The sequence below is a fragment of the Martes martes genome (genome assembly GCF_963455335.1).
Source record: "Martes martes genome assembly, chromosome: 6".
Taxonomy (NCBI): Eukaryota; Metazoa; Chordata; class Mammalia; order Carnivora; family Mustelidae; genus Martes; species Martes martes.
In genome coordinates, this window is record NC_137893.1 from 111,286,244 (window position 1) to 111,311,468 (window position 25,225).

At 34.0% G+C, this 25,225-nt stretch overlaps 1 protein-coding gene across 4 annotated transcripts in view; it reads left to right on the forward strand.

Moving 5' to 3' along the window:
• Positions 1–25,225, forward strand: part of SMAP1 (small ArfGAP 1) — a 155,087-nt gene that overhangs the window by 46,535 nt on the left and 83,327 nt on the right. For all 4 annotated transcript variants that reach the window (XM_080807184.1, XM_080807182.1, XM_080807183.1 and 1 more), the window contains exons 3-4: positions 9,550–9,635; positions 17,610–17,685. In XM_080807184.1, coding sequence (XP_080663310.1) covers positions 9,550–9,635; positions 17,610–17,685 — 162 coding nt within the window. The remainder of the gene's footprint in view (positions 1–9,549; positions 9,636–17,609; positions 17,686–25,225) is intronic.

Consider the following 25,225-nt stretch of genomic DNA (forward strand, 5'->3'; position numbering starts at 1 on the left):
AGAGAGGAAGGGAAGCAGGCTCCCGGCCAAGCAGAGAGCCTGATGCGGGGCTCGATCCCAGGACCCTGGGATCATGACCTGAGCCGAAGGCTTTAACCACTGAGGCTTTAACCCACTGAGCCACCCAGGTGCCCCAATATTTCTAATTTCTGATTTAGTTGTTCTTCCGTAACTTCACCAGGCTTTTAACTCATTTAACACGTTCTTTCATATCATGCATATATTTTTTGGCTTGTTCTAAATTAGTAGGTGTACAGTTTTGATCTGTTTTCTGAGCATATTTGTTGTAGAGTGGTTTCATTGTAGAAATGTTATTCTGCTTCTTATTCTCTTCTTCTAAAACTTTGTATGAGCTTGGACCTTGATTCTTTTCTCTTGATCATTTTTATGTGATATTAGTTTTCTTTACTTTTAAAAGGAATTGATATTTAAGATAGCTTTTCTACCGGCACAGACCTCTCCCTTCAGTGGTTTTTGTGTTAGTGTTTAAAAATAAGGCCTCTTATTTTCTGAGATTTTTTTTTTGCTCTGTTCCTTTTCCCACTTTGTACCTTCTCTTTCTTTATTTTCTTTCTTTCTTTTTTTGAGGGGGGGCGGCTACTGCTCGAGTTTTGAATCCTTTCCCAGGACTTCCTCCTCAGGGTGGGGCCTGGTCCTAGAAGGGAAGTTTGGTGGTTATGTTAGGAGAATTCATAGATAGGGGCTAGATTATTTTCCCCCATTTCAAGCTTATTGTAGACTGTATGTATTTGCTGTTGGATTGGGTAAAAATGCTTTTTTTCAGTTTCATGTGCTTTCTTTAGATTGGTCCACTGTAATTTCCAGTTTTTATCTCTTTACTATTTTAGTGTTTTGTTTTCAGATCTGCCTGGTTCCCCATTAGTTGCAGACGTCATGCAGGTTAGTGGTTGTTAGTGCCTCATCTCTACCTCATAGCATTTTGGGGTTTGTGGGGATACTTGATCACCAATTTTTGTTGTAAATATTGTCCATGGGGTTTTGGTTTTTCTATTTAGTGATTCTATTTTTTTTTTTTTTTTTTTTGTGAGAAGCTTCTGGGAGCTTTGAAAACTATCACCGCTATTAAAGAATTCCTGACAAGCAGTATTTTTTAGAATAAAATTTCATTTAAGGAGGCTAATTTGAAGAGCTCCATGATTTAACCACATCTGACCTGTATGTGTTAGAACATTATTTACTCTCTCAAGGTTTTGACCCTTAGATAAATTTTCATAGTGCTTAATAGAACCAGGGACATAAGCTTTCAGCACACAATTCTTGGTACACATTTATTCAAGAAAACCCCCAGTCATGTAACTTTTTTCTTATTTTGTGGTAGGAGTACTCATTATGAATTCTGTCAGGCAGACAAAATTTCTCAAATCATGGCCAAGTGTACAAACTTTTAAAGGTGATTGAGATTCAACTTCTGCTGACTCCTTGCCAGGATCATTGACTTGTCCTCAAAGAAGATCAGAGCAAGGAGCTGCTTATAGTTTTGGGTTTATGTATTGCCTGTATGTGCAGAGTGAGGTGAGGAAAGACATGTGATACTGTCTAATGAAATTTAATCTGTGAAGTTCAGTAAGACATTTGCACTTTTAAGCAATCCATCTGAGAAAAAGTTGCATGTATTCTGAATGTGAATGCGTAAGATTATGCCCTGTATTTTCCTCTTGATTTTTAAATTGTTTTTAAGGTTGAAAGGTCAGTGATAGTTTTTAGAATTCTCTTTTACTAGTAACTGACTATAACTCTTGAGTCAAAGCAGTGAACAAAATGGTAAGATATTACTTAGTGGAAGTCTTTGTTAATTTAACTCTCTTCATTCTGTACTGCCTAATCTAGGTGGAACTGAGAGAGTTTAACTAAAGGAATACAAAACTATTGAAGAAGAAAACTTATATCTCCATATGGAGTACTATATTTGGTAGGAAGTTGTTATGTGGCAATGAATGAATACCTGTATGAATAGATCATCTGGAAACATGATTATTAATTTCATTGCATATAATATTTTAGAGGTGTGGTCACTGCTCTTCCCTGCTTTGCGTGAATGTAAGAATGGTAGAGGATAGCAGGTGTAGTCAAAGGCTGGGACTTTATAGACTTGGATTCCAGTTTTGGCTCTGTTAACTAAATGTTTGGGTAATCTTCAGGAAGTTACTTAGTAGTGTTGTAGACCTGGATTCCAGTTTGGGCTTTGTTAACTAAATGTTTGGGTAATCTTCAGGAAGTTACTTAGTAGTGGCTCCTTTATCTTTAAAAAAAAAAAAAAAAGAAATCACCAGTATCTAGTGCTATGGTAAGTTCTCAACATATTTTAAGGATGTCTCATTACTATTTTTATAGTGACCTTTATTTGCTTATGAATTTCTAGAAGCATAATACAGTGTACACAGGGCCTTCTAGGCAGAAAGATGGAGAAAGCATGTTGCATTTGAGAAAGAGGTAGTTTTCTGTGACCAGAGTATTGGGTGCAGTTATGTGTCACAGGAGATGAAGGTGAAAGTTGCAGTGGGGGATTGGTTTGGTCTTGATCCTATCAGTGATGGGGTTGGTGGGGATAGGGACAGAACAGGGAATGTTGTCTTTAATGTTATAAGTTGAAGAGTGGTATTTAGTGTTATGTTCCTTTTAAGAACCTAAATCTGACAGTCTTGTTCCTGCAATGGCCTAAACAGTGGGTGACCAGATCTGGAACTAAAGTGGTGGCAGTAGGGGTTGATTACCAGGGGGAGGTTATAACAAGTATTAAAGAGTTACAATCACTAAGCTTTCTGACAGAAGAGGGGAGAGTCCAGGATGACTCCTGAGATGAGCCTTAAGCACCTAGGATGAAAGTAGTGGTTTATTCCTAGACTTCAAATGGCATGGATTTCATAGTAAATACAGATTACAAAAGAGTGTGAAGTAAAGCTTTTCCAACTTTGTTGTAACAGTGTTTAATTTTACTGCTTTAAAAGATACATTCTCTGAATTTGTAACAACTAGCAAATGCTGCAACAGATAAATCAGTTTCTGAGAATATCTAGAAATTGTGAAAAATAGGAGAACTGGTACCTCTAATTCCAGATCATCATTTAGGATTTTTAATTTTTAAATATGCGTGGTTTACTTATTTTGTTTTTTAAAATAACAGTTAAAACAGAAAGAGAATAATTCCCCAAGAATACAATTTTAGGAAAACTGAAGGAATGGACTCTGTATTAAATATTTACGAAGAGTTCCTGAGACCAAAAACGGTGGCCCTTCTTTTCCAGCAGCTGGAATCCAAAAGATCTTGAAACCAGTCCTGAAAAGCTTGCTCCTATGCAAGAAATCCTGGTGGCTTTTGAGAGGAAGATAGAGAACTATTCTGGAAAATTTCAAGTGGTAGTAGAGGTGAGTCACTGACATGAAGAATTTGTCCAGGGACTACAAATACTCATTTTCTCTTTTTCATTAAGATTTAAAAAATATATACCCTCAGATAAGGCAGTTTGACAATCTTATCTTTGTGTTCTAAAAATTTTAATGAATAGAAAATAGTAGAATAAGTAGTATTCCCTCACCCACATAAAAATAAATTTGTTGAAATTTTAAGAAGGAAAAACAGATACATTCAGTGATGTAACTTCCGCAACAGTTGTTTTTTTAAGAAGATGACCATGCTGGGAAAAGATATGATAAATGCTGTATTTATACTTTGTATTTTGAGTATAAGATATACTTGGATGGAATTTTTTAAAATGTATTAATTCATTTAATTTGATTTAATTGATTAATTCAATTTTAATTTGATTCATTACCTCTTTGATCACTAGAACACTGTGTTCTTCTAGTAGGAGTGGAGGATAGCAGTGAGGAGGAAGTCTCCTTGTTCTGATTCACATGCTGCTTGAATATGGTAGCTAAGCTTCCTCTGGAGGGTATTTTGTTCAGAAACAATGCAGGATTAATAAGCCTCTCTTAATTATCTTATTGTTTTGGGGAAATGAGAAATACATGGACATGGCACAAACTTCAAAGGGTACAAAAGGTGCAAAGTGAATAGTCTTCCTCCCATCTCTATCCCTCAGACATCCAGTTTTCCTCCACAGAAACAACCATATTTATTAGTTTCTTGTATACTTTTCCTGAAGTATTTTGTGCATATATACAAACATATATGTAGTATATATTTTTAGCTGTTTTCCTATCCTTACACAATAGTCTTTGACCTCGTAGGTGAGATTCCCTCCCACATCTATTCCTCAGAAAATTGGGTAGAAGAGTTTTAATTTATATCGTTTTATCTTTCTTCCTCCAGATTTAGTGTAGACATGTAGCACCTTTCTATTACATACTAACATGTAAGATTCTATTGATTATTTTAATATTTACATTTTTGCCGTTGGGAATTTAGAAGGTGCTAATTGCCACACTATAACTTAATTGTTTACAGCAGCAATTAGTGATCTCAGTCCTTTATTTTGTAGCTGCTATTCTTTTTCCCACTTACTCCATTTTTTAAAATAGCCAGTAAACTCCAAAGGGCAAGTCAGTACACACAAAAAATTTCGAAAACTATACTGGTAGGTTCCTGAAATAATACGTTAATGTGAATTCTGGCTTAACTATAAATGGCTGTTGACCAGGCACTACTTAGTGTCTGAGAGAGAAAATGCAGGAAACATGGGACAGATAGGAGGTAGGTACTGAGAAGAGAGAGAGAGTGTACAAGATGAAAGAGAGGGGAGGTCCAAGGACCCAGAGTTCTTAAACATAGCCACTGAACCTAGACTGGACTGTAGTTTTAGTTGAGCTAACATAGGTAGAAGTCATACCCTGAAGTAATTATATCACTTAGTTGGAGTCCACAAAGAGCTCTGCTTTCCAAGATTTTGGAAGACTAAAGAAAGGCGGGGGTGGGGGGTTGACAAGTTTTATTCTTATTAACTTGGAACTTTAGGTGGTCCATCATTTATCTTGGCATTTAAAGTTATTTCCTAATATTGAGAGAGACTTAAACTTAGGCACGTTTTGTTTCTATCTGTTCCTGTTACCTCTTATCTTTACATCTATTTCAAGGCTCTTTTCTCACTAAAGCTGATTTTGTGTGCTGCTTAATTATTATTTTTTTCATTGGAGATGCCCCCATTGACATGAAACGTGATTCCTATTACATTTGTTTGCCTACTTACTGATCCTGCCTATTTTCTTTTTATCTGTTCCCACTTTTTGTGACATTTTTTACTTTTTTTCGGTTATTTTAATTATTTTTAAAAATTGAAATACAGTTGACGTATAATATTACATTAATTTCAGGTGTACAGCATAGTGATTTGAGAACTCTGTATGTGTAGTAGCAAGTTGTAGCTATTACCATCTGTCACTGGTTTTTGTATGTTTTAGTTTATTAAATTGTACAAATCCCATAAGTAAATTTAAACTTTAAATTTTAAATTTTAAAGTTTAAATTTAAATTTAAACTTTAAATTGACAACCCCAGTTCACTTGAGTCTCTTTAAAATATTAAAATCTTAGAACTCATTTAGCATATAGGTTTTATTGTTTTTAGTGCCGAAACTAGGATTGGGTGAAATGTTTTCGTAGAAAGTTTCAGAAATAGAAATGTTTTATCTGCATTAGATTGTGAAGGAACTATGTTAGCCTGTAGGTGTTTCTCGGCACTCTAGTTCAAATAGTTAACTTTTGAAATTGAATCTCAGGTGATATGTGAGTTTTGGGGCATGGGTTGTTTTATATATTGGATTATGTGGAGAAACTAAAAACACACAGATTATGGATAGACAAGGACAAAATACTTTTAATAGTAGGTTTTGAGATTCTTAAGTGTGATTTATTATACCATCTTCAGGTGAAGCCTCCCTTTGCAATTACAATGGTGCTGATTTTGGATGAAGGTGGTTTGAGCAAAAAGTACAATATAAAATTGATCTTTCTAGGAACATACAGTGTTTAAAATGAGGACAGATTGAATTTGAAAATGAACAATAACACTAATTTTAAAGTATGTACTACCTAATTGGCATTTATCATAACAGAAGTACAATTTCACTTATTCTTCAATATAAGTATATATTTTTCTTAAAGTAAAAATGCATATTGACTTTTTATTATCATTTCCTTGTCAAGAATTTCAGTATATATTCCGCTCACCTAATGTTTGACTGTTTTTTTTTAAATCTAATTTTGAGAAGAACTATAGTTTATTAAGTAAATACCTATTTAAAAATATTTTAAAATAAACAGTAGACATTTTGACTTAAGTAATTAAGAGTCCTCTTCCTCCCTTTTTCATGTTTGAAAGAGAGAAAGAGAAAAAAAAATTTACTGACAGCATTACATGCTTCTTTAAAGCCAAAGAATTTTGAAAATTGGTAAATTTAAAAATTTTTGATAGTCTATTTGATATCCTTACAAATATTCCCCCTTTTGGAGAAGTGAAAATAGGTTTGGAAATTAGAAGTTTTTCAGAATTGTGCATAGCATTAGGGTCTGACTCGATTTCCAGGAAGCTAGATGGTAGTTGAAGTAGCTAGCTCATTACCGATAACTTAAGTCTCATTATAGGTAAAAATAATAAAAAATATAAAACTTAACTTTTTCTTTAAAAAGTAGGGTATTCTGTTTACCATCTCCCTCCCCCACTTATTTGCAACCAGTCCACTCATCTCAGCTCTGGAAGACTGAATCATAAATTGCCCAAAAAAACTAAAATTCTCCTTTCCAGCAGTGCATTTTGGCAAAGCATTTTGGTTGAGAGAATCTAAAAGAAAAGCAATAATATTTTAATAACAGGAATGATGTTTTAATAAAGGAGGCAATAACAGTGTTATTCTGTTTTGTGGTGAAATTTCCTGGACACTTCTGTTGATTAGCTGGTGCCTGGTGGGAAGGATTGGAACTAGGGAGCTTGGTCCTAGTCTAAACTCTGTAACTGATTCATTATCTTACTCTAGAGAAATCATATAACCTCTTTGTGCTTTCATTTCTGTGTCTATAAAATGAAAACTGAGCCTCTAAAGCCAAGAGCCTGGTGTTTCTAGGTCCTGAAGGAGATAGTCCTCAGTTCCATTGGATGTAGCCTGAAATCTCTAAACTCCTGAGGGCTGATTCTGGTTCTATGAAGAGTCAAATACTCATGGAGTTTAATAATCTTGGGCCTGTTACTTAGCATCTTGGTGCTTCAGTTTCCTTTCCTGCCAAAATAGGAGAAAAATGCCTAAAGCAGGGTTTTTTGAAGTTTCAAATGGCGTGTGTGTGTGTGTGCGCGCATGTGAGCACACACACGATTTCTCTAATATATGTGCAATTTACAATTATATATGTATAATTTATGTATGAAAGTAAAGTATTGAGGCTAATGCTTATCATTGTAGTTGTTAGGATATTTTCATCATTTTTCTTCCGAATGCTAGACAGAGTTTGCTCCTCAGGGCCAATAGGATAAATTTTTTAAGTGTTGTATATGGCCTTTAAATGCAGTGTTTTGAAACTTTGACACTGACCTTCCTCCTACACTACTATCTTCTACTTTTTAGAAACCTAGAAACCATCTGAGCCTTCTTACAAAACAGTCTTTATACGTCTGTGATGTCACTGAATCCTTGTTTCCTCTAATCCCAACTAACACACACAGGTGCACCTGTACCCAGTCACTTTTTGGCAGTGGTCTCCTGTAAAAAATGGCTCATTTCACATTATTTCTCCCTTTCAGATTTTTATACCTCTTTTTTTCTCTCTTGTCTGATTGTGATGGGTAACATCCCTAGAACAACAGTAAATAAGTTGGTGTAATACACATGTATGCCTTGCTCCTAATAATTTTTATTTTGTCAAAATATTAAAGACCTCCATTAAATATTTTATATAAAATGTGTATAATCATATTCATTGAACATAAGATATCTCTGTAAAGAGCACCTCTATTTTATGGACTCAAAAGAAAAAATTATCAATTGCAAGACTATCAAATATGAAGAAAAATGTAACAGGATCAATGACATATGGCATACATAGTAGATACTGTTTTTAGTCTTACTAAACTTTTTGTTAGAATTTCTCTGTATTCTTGTTCACTTGATGGAAACTTCTCAAGTTTTTTACTTTCATAGTTTCTATGAGTTACTTTTTGCTTTATTGCAGATATTGTGCAAACTAAGAGGCATTTTTCTTGTAGCTCTTACTAAATGTTTAATACCTTTATGTTTACATAACTTGGATCATCTTTACTTCTAAATTCCCACCATGATACAAAGGTAAAGCATCATTTGAATACTAGAGGTGGAAAACATTTTTTCTTTTTTCAAGACGGGTGGGCTATACTGAAAGTTTCTAAGCTCTTCTCCCCACACACAGAATTACATATTAGCTCTGCTCATATACATGCTAGCATGTGTCCTGACATAGTAGAGCCCTCTGACTTTATATTGTCAGTTTGCCTTACACAGGTTTTCCCCCCTCACTTTATATACCCTTGGGTTTATCAGGAGCCCCATGTCACTGTATTTTTTATTTGAAGGAAGATGGCTCAGCCTGTGTACTCTTGAGTGCTACAACTCAAGGTGCATACCTGATAATCCGTTAAATCTGGATTGTCCTCTCAGGGATGTGGGTGTGTGTCTAGGAAATCAGAAGAAAAAAGAAGGAATTATACAGACTGATCTTTCTACCAATTAAAACATTTTAAGGAACCTAAACTCTGTGTAAATGATGTAAAATGTTTTGTAACACTTTGCATGTATTTATTTGTAACATTTGTAACTTGTATTCATATAAAATGAATAATGTTTTGTTTGTAAATGTTACTTTCTAATGTAATAGATTATCCAGGAAGTACTGTTTGGCTAATCCTTACAGAAGATACTGGAACTTAATTAAACTGGTTTAAGTGATTATCAGATTATTTTATGCCTCTTGAGTAGTTACTGTTCTTGGGGTTTATAGATTTTAGGAAGGCTTTGGGTCATAGGGTACTGTTTTTTGTTTGTTTGTAGGGAGAGGATCCATAGCTTTCAGTAGATTCTTAAAGAGATTAACCCCAAAGAAATTAATCCACTCCTGTGGAGTTCTAGGTTAGCACTATTTCTTTTTCATCTGTTCTCCATTGTGATCCTGATTGTAAATCATGAAAACCCAAGAGTATTTTGAAACTCAAAACAAAATTTGATCTTGAGTTGTTACCTTGGAAATGGTAGTGCTGTTCAAATGGCATATCTAAAACAATAATAAAACTGCCATGAACTACCAGGGAATTACTTTTAGGAAGTAGTGAATATAAATAAAGATGATATTGTTTTCACAGAAAAAGACATTAGAAAACTGTAGGTCCACATAAGTTGAATAAATGTGAATTAAAAATATGCTTCTACTTTGAACTCGAGGAATTAATTTCATACTTGTGATTTAATTTATTTTTTTGAGAGGAATATATATTGGAAATAATAAATGTTACTTGGTATTTGTATATATTTGTATATATGTATATGTATGTGTATGTAGTAATTACTTTTTAATATTCATATGACTAATGAAAATACTTGATTTTTCTTTTTGTTTTAGTGCATGCAAGATATGGGAAATACTAAAGCAAGACTACTCTATGAAGCCAATCTTCCAGAGAACTTTCGAAGACCACAGACAGATCAGTATCCTTGAAACTTTATTTATTGTGGATTTTAAAAGAATTAACTCATTTTTATACTTCGTATTTTAACTGTTTGTATTTAGGAAGATGTGAACTTTATCAGACTGTTACTTATTAAAGATCAAAGTTGGTTTGCCCTGAGCTGTGCTTTGTATGTAGTAAATTTTTAATAGTAAGTAATACATGATCTACATAGTATTTTGATATAATTATGACCAAGTATAAAGTATTATGACTGATTCTTCTTGATCTCCAGCTCTTGATTGGAGAATATACATTGTTTATTATTTTAGAGTATTATTAGAGATTTGACTTGTGAACATCTTGAATAGTTGTTTTTTTTTTTATCTTGAATAGTTTTAAAATTTATTTCTGAAGAGATCTTCTTGATCACCTTTATATAGTAATCATATTTATGTTAAGGAGTTTGGCATGTAGGCATTTAAAACGGCAAATCACATATTTAGTGTAAGTGGACGTGCTGAAGTAACTTATGCTAATATTTACTGCTCGCATTTCATCTTTGTTACAGGTTTCACAGCTGTGTTTGCTTTTACAAATCTGCCCTAATGAATAAGTAGAATATTTTCACACAGGCATTTTAGTCAGATGTTTTTCACATTTGTTAAAGATAAAGTCAATTGATCATCTAGGATTTCTCAAACTTATATTGAAGTTTGAGGAAATAGCTCATCAAAATTGATCTGTTCTTTAAGATTATCAAATTGATTGTAGGTATTTTTGATTCTATCCAAAGGTGACAATAAGGTGCAGTTTTGACAATAAAATGTAGTTTCTTAAAGAGCAGTTACATGTTACCCATTTGTATACTAAAACAGTTCATGTGGTCAGACAGTGAAAAAAAAAGTGATCTTAACAGAGTAGAGGCCATTATATATATTTTTATATTTGCATAGAAACCTTTTAAGTTTTATTTTAAAAGTTGGTATTTGTATTTGGCCTTTTCTATTTCTGCTCCCTCCACCTTCTTCCCCCAAATTTAACAATCCGATATCCAAGGCTGTTTTTATTATAGCAAGTTCCTAGGGTAAAAGTGGGAGGTACATTTCAGACATAACAAATTATGTGACTGGAGGTATGAAGGAGTGAGGGAACATGACAGGTTTTGATGTGACAGGTTCACGTTTAGTGGGGCAAGTGGCAGAAGAAGCTTACTTTCCAGATTGTGAAGGGTTTTCAGTACCAGATAGAAGCAGTGTGGACTTCATTCCATGCACTCATGGAAGTCGAAGGATTTGATAAGCCATGAAGGGTTTTGAAGCAGGAGAAACATTAGAAGCATTTACTTCTACCACAAGGAAGATTAGTCAGAGGAAACCTTGGAGTTGCAGACCACGTAGAATGCTAGTACAGCCTTGAAATGAGCAATGATGAAGTTATAAATTAGAGAATTAGATTAAATTTAAATAGTGGCATTGAGAATGGATAAGAAGGAATTGGGAATATTGGAAATTAGGAAAGCAGGAGCAATTGGATGAGGTTGAGATTGGCTGAAGAAAGACACTGAGAAGACCCCAAATTTTTTAAAGCTTGGTCGAGTTTCTATAGATAAGATATATCTGCATATTCCCTGAGAGAAGAAATTCAGTACCAGATAAAGGTTGAAGGGTCAGAAATGAAAGGTATTGAGCCATACTTTTTTGCTTTGGGCAGATTGAGGTGTCTGTTGGACGTATACATGGAGATCCCCATTCAGTAGCTGGAAACGAGGGTCTAGACCTTAAAAGAAAGCAGGAAATGCAATGCAGATTATGGAGTGATTTAGCATGTAGATGATAGAAAAGTGTTAGTTGAAGTTATGTTTACCCAGGGCAGTACTCCTTTATTCTTTTTGTGTGTTTACTGAGCATCTTGGGAATACTCTTTTCTTTCTCTGAAAAGTGAAGTCCTAGGGCAGAACCCTGGGAATAGAGCATAGTAGAAGAAAATACAACTGAGTGAGCAAGTATGTCGTAGGTGGTTTTTACCAATTGCTTGCTGGTTGTATTTATTCTTTTCTCTCTGGTTCTCACCCCTAAGCCTGAGTAGACATATTAGATTCCTCCAAGGAAGAATCTCCATTTTGTGGAAGTTTGTGTGTATGTGTGTTAGGATTGGTTTGGTTTGAGTTTAGTTTTTTTTTACTTCTTTTGAATACTACAGGGTAATTTTTGGTAGTATCCTTTATTTGGTTCCTTGTGGGTGAAAATGGCTTCCAAGTTACTTTATCATCATGATTCCACATTTTTTTCAAAGAAGCTTTGAAGATATTCGGGAAAGGACTGTATGTAGCTTCTCAGTATCTTCTTACATTGAACTATTCTATGCACTATTTTGTGTATGTTAGTAGGATATTATTTCTTAAGTAATTACCATTAATTTTATGATGACCCTTATAGAAGTAAAGGATTAATGAGGTAGTGAGTTATTAATTCTGATATTTTTGCTGATGTATTTTTAAGTATTTGGTACTTACTTAAACATTTCAGGGAAGAGATTTTTTATACTGAATTGATTGGACTTGGGTATGATTATATCCTTGACCTTTGACACACTGAAGATACAACAGCTAGTCTTACTGCTTCAAAAGGTTTCCTGTGTGCCAAGCACTGAGCTTGACTTTTTATCTTCCTTATCTTTTTAAAATTTCCAAACAACCTAATGAACTAGAGTATGTTATTTTCACTTTGGAGGTTGGGAAGGGTAGGATTATTATTATCCCACCCTTATTAAGTTATTAAGAAGTTATTAAGAGACTTCTCAAAGCTTCCAGACTTTTCCTTCTGTAGAAGGGCACTTGAATATATTTTAATGATGATAGTCTGAGTAAAATCAGTGTTGCCACATTTGAGTCTTGATGGCCTTTAAAAATAGATAGGCTTATGGTTTGGGATTCTGCAGCTAGATCGTAAGGTCTAGGTGTAGATTATAACTTTTAAGTACCTGGTGTAATTCATTTCAGGCTTTTGGATTATGTATATTTTTGCCATTGTTTGCTCAAGAATGCTTATTTGGGTTTTCAAACTGTTACTTCTAAAGTATTTACAAATTATGATTATATGAGGTGTTGGTTTCTTACTATTCATAAAAAGATAATCTAATGGTTGTTAGAAAATACTTAAAGAGGGATTTTGTCTAAACAAATTTGAGATAGGTGACTACTTTGAGTATAAAATGCCATGTCTTGGCCGTGAGACCAGACCCTGTATCTAATAAAATACTATGGCCTTTAAAAATTGTTTTACCTTAAATATTACAGCAACATCACTTTAGTCCCTTCTTTTAATTATGAAGCTTTGTGATTTGGAGGTTTTATTAGGGAAACTAGTAAGAAAACTAGTCCCCTTCCTTTATTTCATGAATCATTCTAAATTTCATTGCTCTTTAAAAAGCCCAACATCTCTGCATTTTTATTGATTTAAATATCGTTGCCTCATCCCCAGAGACAAGTGGAACCAAAGTGAGTAAAACTCATATAATATGGGGCCTCACTGCATTCTTAACAAGATTTGTCATTTTTTTTTAAAGCTTTACAATTTACAGAGTTATGCAAAAGCTGTGTGAAAGTATAATTTCTCATGTGGGATGTGGTTAATTATAGGCTGCATGTACTAGTGCATGACAAATGATAAAGCTTTACATTAAGCTTTTCATTATTAGGGTATTTCATCTTATCTAAAAACTTTAATTACTTCAGTTCCATGAGGTCTGTTGTGCACCAAAGCTAATCTGCAGTTCTTCTCCTTTGAGCTTTTCAAGATTTTATTGCTGTCAGTGGTAATGTGTCTGGAACTGGAAGATTTGGTTCTTGGGACTAAATATTAATTTAATTGTCTTTAAAAGGGTATCTTTAAGGAAAGGAAAAAAAGTCAAATTATAAATAAATATGTTAAGAGATAAAATACAAAGTAATATTAAACTTTTTGGGGGTTTGGTTAGTATCATTTGTTAGTTTTGAGGACAGGGACAGTTCAGGGTACTGTGTTGAATGTTTTGTAACTATAGGCATGGGGAAAATTCTGGGGTATTTGTTTTTGTTTACTAAATCTCAAATCAACCACTTAAACTTGAATTGTTATTAATATTTCTTTACCTTGATTTCCTAAAAATATTATTGTTCTATTTCTAATATTTTGGGTTGTATTATTGATGTCTATCAGTAAAAAAAAAAATCCTCATGTCTCAAATGATGCCTAGAGACTAGAAAATGAAGATGAATATTGATTGATCTCCAAATCCATTGGTCCTTTTGTTGCTGTTTCTCAGTTGCTGTTTATACTTGATGATATGCAAGCGGTCTTTGCCCTGAGCATTGTAGTTCTGTCCATTACCTCCCTTTACCATGGTAATAAGAGCTAAAATTTAAATAGCATTGCGTGCCACTTGCTCTTAGTTCTTTACACACACTAGCTTATTTAATTCTGACAATAATCCTGTGAGATAGGTCTCAATGGTATCACCATTTTAAAGGAGAGGAAACTGAGATACAACATTATATAAAAGCAAAAGCTAACTCTATTGAGTGCTTACTATCTGTTAGGTGCTTCACTAAATGCTTCATATGTATGCTCTCAACAACTTTATGAGTTGAGTGTGATTATCTTTTTTTATGTATCTAGGTATAAGTTCAGCAGATTAGCTGACTTTGAGGTAATAACAACTGCCAGTTATTAATAAGTGCCTATTGGTACCAGAAATGAGGGTGTACGTTGTTGAGAATTAGTACTAGGGTCAGCATGTAATGTGTCAAAATGTCAAAATTCCTTAAGTTGTCTGTAGTGACAATTTGTAGACACAGAGACGGTCTATAAATCCAACTTGACGGTTTTTTGCCCTCTGGGCCAAATTGGGATACCGTTCAGGAATAAGTAACTACAGGCCTAAGAGGCAGCTCCTGTTTTTGTAAATAAAGTTTATTAGAACACGACCATTGATTTAAGTATTTTCAAGGCTGCTTTGGAGCCACAAAGGCAGAGTTGAGTAGTTGCAACACAGACCAACTAACTATCCTTCAAAGCCTAAAATACTTACTTTCTGGCCCCCTAAAAAAATTTGCTGACCGTAGTAATAAATCATTGTTTGTTTAGGTGAATTAACAATGAAAAATTGGCTTGCATTTGGGACCTTGTACAAATATACATAAAGACTCTGTGATATGTTCTTGCTCTAAGAGGTACGTAGGAACTGAGAGCGATCGAGAATATAGCATGTTCCATAAATCACCGTCCTTTTTCAGATGACTCCCATGGAAAAAAATGCACTTTGTGGTGTGCTTTGATTGGTTTTTGGAAAGTAATGTTTTATATTAACAGTAGGAAGATCAAGTAAGTTCTCTTGCCTTCATGATTTATTTTATCTTATTTTAATATCCTTGGAAAACATCAGCTTTCGTCTCAGAATTTTAGAAATTTTTTACTTCTTAGATTACTTCTGAGAGGGTTTTGTATCCTAAGCAGAACCAGATTCAGCTATATTTGAATTATTTATATAAGATATATTAAGTATAAATTAAGATTTCATTGATACCTGTTACTTCTGAAAATTCACAGCAACATGTATTTTCACCAGATGTTTGTATCGTTTTTCACTTGAAAACATTGCATACTTAAAATGTTTCCCTTTTTCAAATTCAGTATTTATAAAACCATCATAGTTTTCAGTATTTTAGCTTTACTGTTGGTTAAATTATTTTATATATTCTATTTCTAACTTTAATGAGTTTTTTCTCTAATGGTAATTTTTAAAATCGTAAACTATGATCATTTTTTCATAAATAAGAGTAGTAATTTCATAGACAAGAGTAGTAATCTTTCCAAGCTTTAAGGTATAGTATACTCTAAACAATATCTAAAATGAATATTGTTTCTATCTTTAAGAAGGAAAACTATCAGTGTTACTTTCTCTGATATTTAAACATAAAAATTATAATTAAAGAATTCAGATCTCTAAAAACTTTCTGTAGTTAAAAAATAGCTGTGTATATGTATGCTACATTGCATTTTATATAATATATAATTATAAATATAATTGCTGCTAAAATACATGAGTTTATAAATACATGTACAAATAATAAAAATGTTCCATATCATCTGAAGTGACAGTGACATCAGTCTAAGTGAAGTGTATGTTCTCTTCTTTTTTGTGGAGGTAAATAGTTGTGTCTACAGTAAAAATTGCTCAATATATCCATACGCGTAGACCTAATCCAAAAGACCAGCTTTTTTAATTGTTTCATTTTTTTCTATTAGAAAAATAGAAAAATGTATACTGAACTTGGATTTACAATCATGAGCACACTTAACATTTAGCTGATTACAAGTTTGAGTAAAATAACATTATTGCATTTTATGGAAATAATGGCTTATTTGTAGTAACTTCTTGGCTGCTAAAATTTTCACATACCTAAATAAGCAGCCTGATGGTAGCTTTGGGGCCTTTAACTTAAAAGGGTCTCCAAGGATGCTTTGAAAATACCCTCCAAATTTGACATTCTTTTCTAGATTTTAAAATATTTGTTAGCATTAGCATAAAATAACTGATTCACAGATGAACTGGTATTGATCAGCAACATTCTGAAAAGGCTGATGCTAAACATTCCTAGTTTTGAATCACAACTCTTCCTTGTACTGTAGAATCCCAGAAGACTTTTTAAACTCCCTGTGCCTCACTTTTGATTGTGAAATGGTACCTACCTTATAGGTTGTTAAGAGGGAAAAAGGAGATAAAGATCATATAAAGTGCCCTTCACATACTCAGGTTGTAGAAACTGTCTTTAAAAATAGCTTTTGTTCAGCTGACTTAATAAATTAAATGTTTAGATTTCCCCTTTTGCCTTCCCTGGCCCACTTTGAGTGCTTTCATAATGCCCCAACTTTTTAATATCCACTGTATATCGGTCAGCTCTTTCTATTACCTGTTGCCTCAACTGTCAATTTAAAAGGCTGTTACTAACTTCTAAAAAGGAGTTATTGACTGAAAATGTATTGCTTTACTGCTTCAGATAACTATTCTTTTGAACAGAAGGATATCTTAATGAGTATCTGCAGAGACTGTATTTCAGTATAATTCATTTCCTTTGAAATTCTTTGTATTTTATTTTACACATTTAAAAGCACTGTCCCAGGAAGGAGTTCATAGGCTTTGCCTGACTACCAAAGGGGGTCATGGTGCTGAAAAGGTTATGAATCTCTGGTGGAAGAATTCCCATTTTAGTGAAATACGATAAAGCAGTGATTGAGTGCTAAGAGAAGTCAATATCAGATAACTCAAAACTCCGAAATCCCACTAGAAATGGCTCACTCTGTCAACATAGAAGGCTAGTCCAGCTAACTCCAAAAAATTAAATAGTACCGACTTTGGTTGTAGCTTTTTGACTTCTCCATTCCTCAGCTTCGAAAGAAAAAAAAAAAAGCCTCCATTCTTCTGTAACACAGGGAATCCTCTATGATGCAACCAGGGGAAGCCATGTATGGTGGGAAAGAACAGAAGTATTGAAATCACAATTGTATAATTTTTCTAAGTTGCTAATTATTCATCTGTGATGTGGAAATAATATATATATATTATTTATATATACATATATAAATTAGTGGGTTGTGGAAGGATTGAAACAAACTATGGGCAACACATAGCACACAGTGTCTAGTACATTGTGGGTACCACATGGCTATTAATTTCCTTACACTGAGAATTTAAAATGAACTTTAATTGAGTTTGGTTGGAGGTGGAGATTTGGGGAGTGTGGTTACTTTTCATTCTAGAATTGGGTTAGGTGGTTTTTGTTGAATGGGGAGAACTTGTGTGGCCAAAAAAAGGTAAGTTACAAAATTTAGTTGCAGAAATAATGTGAGAGGAAAGCACAGACTGGGGAGGAGGAAACTTGAATGTAGAGTGTAGGCTTTGTGGAAAGGAATGAATAAAGGGGAGTATACATTGTCACTGAACTCATGCTTTTCCTTAAGTTATCTGTTTTCAGAGCAGTGGAGTTTTTCATCAGAGATAAATATGAAAAGAAGAAATACTACGATAAAAATGCAATAGCCATTACAAATGTGAGTAAAATCTTCATTTGTATCACCAGTTGATGTTTGTTGAATAGATCTCAAACTTTTCTTTTTTAAGATTTATTTATTTGAGACCGAAGGAATGAGGAGGGGCAGAGGGAAAGACTTTCGAGCCAGCTCCCTGCTGAGCACAGAGGCCTACTCAGGAGGGCTCCATCTCATGACCCTGAGATCATGACCTGAGCTGAAATCATTAGTCAGACGCTTAACCCACGGAGCCATCCGGGCTCCCCAGGTCTCAAACTTTTAACATACAAAACAGCTTAATTTTTTGTTACTGTAAAATTATATGTAGTTACATACTTGAAAAAATTTAAACACTGGAATTTTTTTTCACGTATTTATGAGCGCTCACAAAGCAGAACTCTTGATTCAGAAAAGAATGTGTTCTGAGTAAATGCCATTTATTAATTTACGAAATTTGCAGGAAGATAAATTCACTAATTGAGAAAGGGGGAAGAGAAAATTATTTCACTCACTTCTGGAAATGAGTGAAAAAGAAACAAGGCAATTTATCGTCTCCTAAGGGCTTTAGTGGATGTGTCCGGACATATGTATATTTAGACATAGCATTGTAATTGGTTATTATCAAGCATTTTGATACCTAATAGTTGAGACCTTATTGTAGTGATCAGTTATATCTGTTTCTTTTTAGCTTTATTCTGATTAATTTTTCTCATTCCAGTTAAATACAGTTTAAAGCTAATTGTCTTTACTATCGCAATTGGATTTTTTGGTTTGTTTTTGTTTTTCGCCTTTGATTCCTAGATTAATAAGCCAAGCTGTAAACAGTTAATCTTGTGGTTAAGTAAACTGTCAAGCAATTTGGAGATAATAATTTCATCTCATTTTGTATACAAATTGGGTTTTTCTTTTCTGTCCATATGGAGAAGCAATATACTAAAAAAGTTGATAAAATACTAACAAACTAAGGATATTATAATACACTGGTCATGAAAAAGTCTTGCTAAAGATGTATAAAGTGTCAAAAATGTATATTTTGAAACAAAGATACCCTGTATATAGAGTTTAGGCTGCATTTGGATACAGGAGAGGAAATCTTTTGAAAGATTGATAAATCATATATACAATGGAATATTACGCAGCCATCAGAAAGGATGAATACTCAACTTCTGTGTCAACATGGATGGGACTGGAGGAGATTATGCTGAGTGAAATAAATCAAGCAGAGAAAGTCAATTATCATATGGTTTCACTTGTGGAGCATAAGGAATAACATGGAGGACGTTAGGAGAAGGAAAGGAAAAGTGAATTGGGGGAAATCAGAGGGGGAGACGAAGCATGAGAGACTGTGGACTATGAGAAACAAACTGAGGGTTTTGGAAGGGAGGGGATAGGGGGGATGGTTGAACCGGGTGGTGGGTGTTAAGGAGGGCATGTATTGCATGGAGCGCTGGATGTGGTGCATGAACAGTGAATCTTGGAACACTAAAAAAAATAAAATTAAGATGTTAAAAAAAAAAGATTGATAAAAATTGATAGTATTGAGAACGCTACTTACAATGTCCATAGAATTAAATTTAGTTTGTAGTATTATGGGGGAAAAGGACTGACTATAAAACATAAGTAATATATTTTCATATGAAATTTTAAGAAATCATTTTTGTATAGTTTATAAAAACATATAGCTTTACATTATATATCCTTTTTTACCCTTCAAGTTTTTATTTAAATTCTAGTTAGTTCGCATAGCATACCGTGTAGTATTGGTTTCAGGTGTAGAATTTAGTGGTGCTTACACACAACATCACTTATACACAACATCCAGTGCTCATCACAACTGCCCTCCTTAATACCTATCACCCATCTAACCCATCCCCTACCTTGTTCCCTCCAGCAACCCTCAGTTTGTTCTCTGTAGTTATAGTCTCTTACATTTTGCTTCCCTCACATTAAATCTCTTTTAAAAAATCCTAAACATTTTTGTTGTTTTTAATTATATTTATATATTTTTTCCTTCTTGACAACAATTTGGAAATTGTTTTTATGTAGTAATAGATAGGAAAACTGTTTTATCTTTGGAAGATAGCTATTGCTATGGAATCCCCCCCGAGATATGATAATAGTATTATGTTCAGTTAAAAGAATTTCTTTATTCATTAAGAGATATGTACTGGGATAAAATATTTAGGGATCAAGTGTCATGATATCTAACTCATTTTCAAAGAATAATAATAAGAGATAATTTTAAATGGTTCAATGAAACCTGGCAGCTGAGTGTATGTGTATGTCTGTCTGTGTAGAGAGAAAACAAGCATGGCATAGTGTTAACATTTGATGAGTATTGGTAAGGTTTATAAAGGTATTCATTCTACAAGTTTTTACATTTTTTTTACACCGGAGAATGGAAATACCAAGGTAGAAGATTGTGTATTCTTGAGTTTATATTATTTATATAATGAAGATTTAGAAAAGCTCACAAAAATCACATTTAACCCAAGGGAAGATGTATTCCACCTATCCATTTATAAGCGAAATAATAATTTTTAAAAAATTTATATTCTAGCAAGTTTAAAACATTTTTTCCTCTTTCATGGCTATCAGTGTGTAAACAACTAATCTTACATATCACTAAGAATTACACTATGTATTTATATATTTTGTTTTGTCTTCAGTAATAGATTGAACAGTCATTCAGATTGTTTCTGGTCACTTGTTACAGTCCCAGGCTCCTGGTATACTGAACCAAAGAGGGCATGACCTTTGCTTTCAGAGAGATTTAATTTCTTTATGGGGATGAGACAAGGTTAAAAAAATAAACCTGAGACAAAGTGTAAGAACTGTATATCTAAGATGCTTACGGAGCACTAGTGCATTTAAGGGAGTATCTAAGGAGAGACAGTTTGAATACTGATTATACTAGTTGTACTCTGATAAGATGATGTCATGAAATGGCTATTAAGCTTGATATGGCTGTTACCCTGATATTAAATGGCTCCAAATTGCTTTATCTTTACAGCTTTTGTGTCTGATTTTTATAGTTTTTCTGTCTTCTCTTAGCTGGTATTTTTTAGTGTTGACAATAACTGCTCTTATTATTTTTTTATTTTAAATAAGAGTAAGGACCTAAAGACTGACCCTGTTTATCTATATAAGGCAGTAATTTAATTTCTTAAACCCTTTTAAAAAATGACGAATTTCTTGCCCTTCTGAAACATAAATATTTCAGATTGTTGTGGCAAAATACAAAGCAATAAACTTCAAGATAACAGTGACCAAGAGTTTGGCTGTTTTTCTGTGATATTGCCCCCCTGCCTGCCAGGCCGTTTAATGAGTCCATGAACTAAGCCCCATAGGAATCCATCATATAGAGTATGAGAATCTAGGATGGTACTGCCTTCATACCCAGGCATTTATTTGTAGTTGTAAAAACTGCCTTCAGCAAGCTGTTAATAAATGTGGTATCTGGTCATATAAACATGATGCGGCTGAGAAAACAGGGAGGTTTGTATGTGCTGCTTGTGGAGGAACCTTGTGGTCTGGCTATATGATTTTGAGTGTGGTGTAGTACTGTAAGTGTGAATTAAGGGAGGAAACTTAAAGGGGAAAAGCGAAGTTTAGATAAAACAAAAACAAAGGAAAATATATTTCCAAGTAGAAATGTTTTGGTACTACAGTTTGTACTGTTTTGTAGCCTTAAACAAAAAAAAAAAAAAAAAAAAAAATTCATTTCTTTTGTATCTTTTAAAGTAACTGCATGGTGCTGGGCACAAATGTGGGCATAATATATCAACACTTATTAATACCAACCCTCAGTACTTCTCTTCCTCACCCCTAAGATCTGTGTTAGCCTCTCATTTTGAAACTATATATAAAATTCAGATATTGGCTGTTGAAGTTCCCTTGGATTGTTTCTTCCTTTATTTGTTCATTTAGTTATGGAACAAGCAAACATTGAATATATACCTACAAGGCACTGAAATTGAAATGTAGAATTTTTTTAAAAAAGATTTATTTCAGAGAGAGAGTGCGCGAGAGCATGTGCCTGCTAGTACGTGAGAGGGGTAGAGGCAAAAGGAGAGGGGAAGGCAGCAGATTCTGTGCTGAGTGGGGGAGCCTGCCCTTGGGGCTTGATCCCCGACCCAGAGATCATGACCTGAGCCAAAACCAAGAGTCAGACACTTAACCAACTGAACCACCCAGATGCCCCAGATGTGATACAGTCTTTGTACAGTCTTAGCTTCCTCTCATCTCAAACATTATCCAGTGTAATGTACATGTACACTGAGTTGTATTCTAAAGCACACTGTAGTAACTGTTAGAAGAATAAAAGTGCAATGGGAACACAGAATTTAGGTAGCACTAGTTAATTTTCACAGGGAGAATTATTAAAGGAGGTATGTTTGAAATTATCCTTAATAGAAATGTAGGATTTCAGCAAAGAGAAAGTAAGCTGAGTGTTGATAGTGCAGAAAGGACATTTCAGGTTGAAGGGACATTTTATCTCATCTATGCTAAAGTAAGATAAAGAGGAAAGAGAGTTCGGATTTATTATTTGTTGTTTGGGTTGCTGTCTTGTCTAGTGAGTGTGAAAGAGGACTTTCCAGGATGGGTAGATGATGAGGAGGGAATAAGTGTATGAGGAAGTAAGTCTCAAAAGGCAAATAGGGATTATATGGAGGACTTCTCCCTTCTTTGAGTAAAGCATCGTTATTATATTAATTTTCTCTTGCCATTTAACATTGCTAGAAACTTAATGACTTCAAATGACAACGGATTTGTTATATTACAGTTTCTGTTGACTAAGAGTATGGGCAGGGGTTAGCTCAATTCTCAGCTCAGGATATCACCAGGTTGAAATTATTGGCCAGGGATGCGATCTTATCTGAGGCTCATTGTCTTCCAAGCGCCTGATTGTTGTCAGAATTCATTTCCTTATGGTTGTATGACTATGGTCCTATGTTCTTGCTGTCAGATTGGGACCGCTCAGTTCCTAGGGGCCACCCTCAGGTCTTTAACAGTTAACTCCATTCTCTTGTAACATAGCAGCTTATTTCTTCATTGGAGAATTTCTCTCACACGTCGTCTCCTATTTTAGGAATCCCCTTTTAGGGGCTCACCTGATCAGGCTAGGCACACCCTGAAGAGTCTCTCATTTGATTAACCCATTATTAAGTATTTTGGGATCTTAATTACACTTGTAAATTTTTAACCTTTGTCATATAACAACCTAGTCAAGAGAGACCCTTATAGTCACAGTCCTGCCCATACTTAAGGGGAGGGCTTTATATAGAGTATGTATACCAGTGGGTGGGAATTGTGATGGCCATCTTAGAACTCTTACCACAGTGATACAGAATGAGTCTGACCTTCCTGGTTGTTCCTTAACTGAATGAGTGATAGGGGAATTTGAAAAATTTTGAATACAGAAATCTGTCCTCTCCCCTTCCCCTCCTAACCAGTAGTGAATCACAATTGCAAGCACAGTGATTAAGTGAGTTGCTAGAAGAGCTCACAGTTCTTGAGTAGATGGGGCTGAACTCTGCCATGTATTTGCTCTTTTCCATCAGCAGCTTTTCTCTCCACTTCCCTGTCCTCTCTCTCACTCTCTTCCTCTCCTCTTTCTCCCTTGTTTCACCCCCTTTCTTCCTACGCTACGTACATTTCCATAGTCACATTATTCATTTGCCATCATAATGATCAGAAACAAAAAGAAAATCTACTAGAGGGGCAAATGTATAGGTAACTGTGACTATTTAATCCTGATCCCCTGACTTCCTCAATTTTGTCTTGGAAAACAATTCATAATCTTTGGGAGTTAGTTACTTTAAAAATAAGCACTTGCTTGTTTTGTTTCAGTTTGTCTTACATATTAGTTGCTTCCTTTACCACTTCTCATTTCTCAGAAGAAAGCTCTTGAACACAGTTTGAGTACATACTTGAATTTGTAGCACATAAAGATTTCAATTCTCTAGTCTGAATTTCACATGAAATTATAATCAGTTGCTATAAAATTGAATATTACATAAAGGTTTAAAAACAATAAACTGTTTACTTGTTTTGTATATATGTGTATGTGTATAAAGACTGATATTTAATACAACAAAAGTAAATTCATTATTTCAACTTAGAAATTATTCTAGAAACAATGTTTCTATGTTATATTACTATAAAAATGAGATAGCACTAGTAATTTTTTTTAGCTCTAGTAATTTTATTTAGCTCTGTTTACAGCTAATTGATGATTATATAATTAGTTAAGATATGTAATTTCAAGACAATGTGAGTTGCAATGAATTTTAGATGTTCTTTAATAGGGATGAGAAACTTAGATGAATAATTAGGTAGTGAGTTAGGATTAGTATAAAACAGCAGTTTCAAGTTGGCTTTCCTTGTTAATTCTTTTCATTGCAATTTTATTTTCCTCTTCTGTGGACTAGAGCTGATCATGATGTATATATTTCATAGTATTGTTGTAAGAGTTAAATAAGATGAAGCATGTTGCATTTTTAATAGAGTGCCTGGCACATAAGTGCTTAATAAAGATAAGCTATTGTAATGATTATATTGAAGGAAGATGGGAAAGGTGGCAGTGCCAAGTGCCTTCAAGCAGGCAGATAATTAAGAAATGTGAATATTGAAACTTAACTTTAAGACTTTAGATTATTGGCACAATTTTGACTTGAGTTGTTTGATTCATACATCCACATTTTCATCAGCCTTTTAATTATGGTCTGCCAGTGACTTGATATGGCATTTAAAGGACTTATATTTTGAAAGTTTTCCTCCAGATTTCTACATTTGATAGTGACCTATGCAAAGATTTTAAAGTTAGTATATTAAAATTTAGGCTTCTCCTACATATTTGGTGGCTGTGGTTACTTAGTTGATTAAAGTCTTTTAATAAGCCTCATTGAACTGATTCATTTGATGGTGTCTTTTGTACAATTTATTTATTAGTTCAATTAATGTATTTTCAGCTTTTGTTTCAATTACATTGACATTGGAAATCATTTTTTTAAGATTTTATTTATTTGAGAGAGAGAGAGAGAGCGCGCACGCGAGTTATGTACAAGCCAAAGAGAGCACAAGCATGGGGAAGGGCAGAGGAGAAGCAGACTCCCCCACTGAGCAGGGAGCCTAATGGCTCCATCCTGGGACTCCAGGATCATGACCTGAGCCTATGGCAGATGCTTAACTGACTGAACCACCCAGGTGCCCCTGGAAATCATATTTTTAAGATGATTTCTGGGCTCCTGAAAAACCTGAGCTTTGCAGTATATTGAAAGCTCATGACACAGCCATTTGAGAATTGCTGTGGTAAAATCTCCACTTACAAAACATATCCAAGAGTTTCCAAAATGGGTTTGAAGCAGTGTATTGCTAGTAATTAATCCATAAGGCCTTTTTTATTGGTCTTATGTTTTTCAGTGTTTTAGAACACTAGATTGTATTATTATAGCATTATTTTTTTGAAAATGGTGGTATGGAGAAAAAATTGATCCAGAAAATAATGTGATCTTTTCCTGAAAAGATAAAAGAACATTTTGCCTGATGGCCTTCAAAT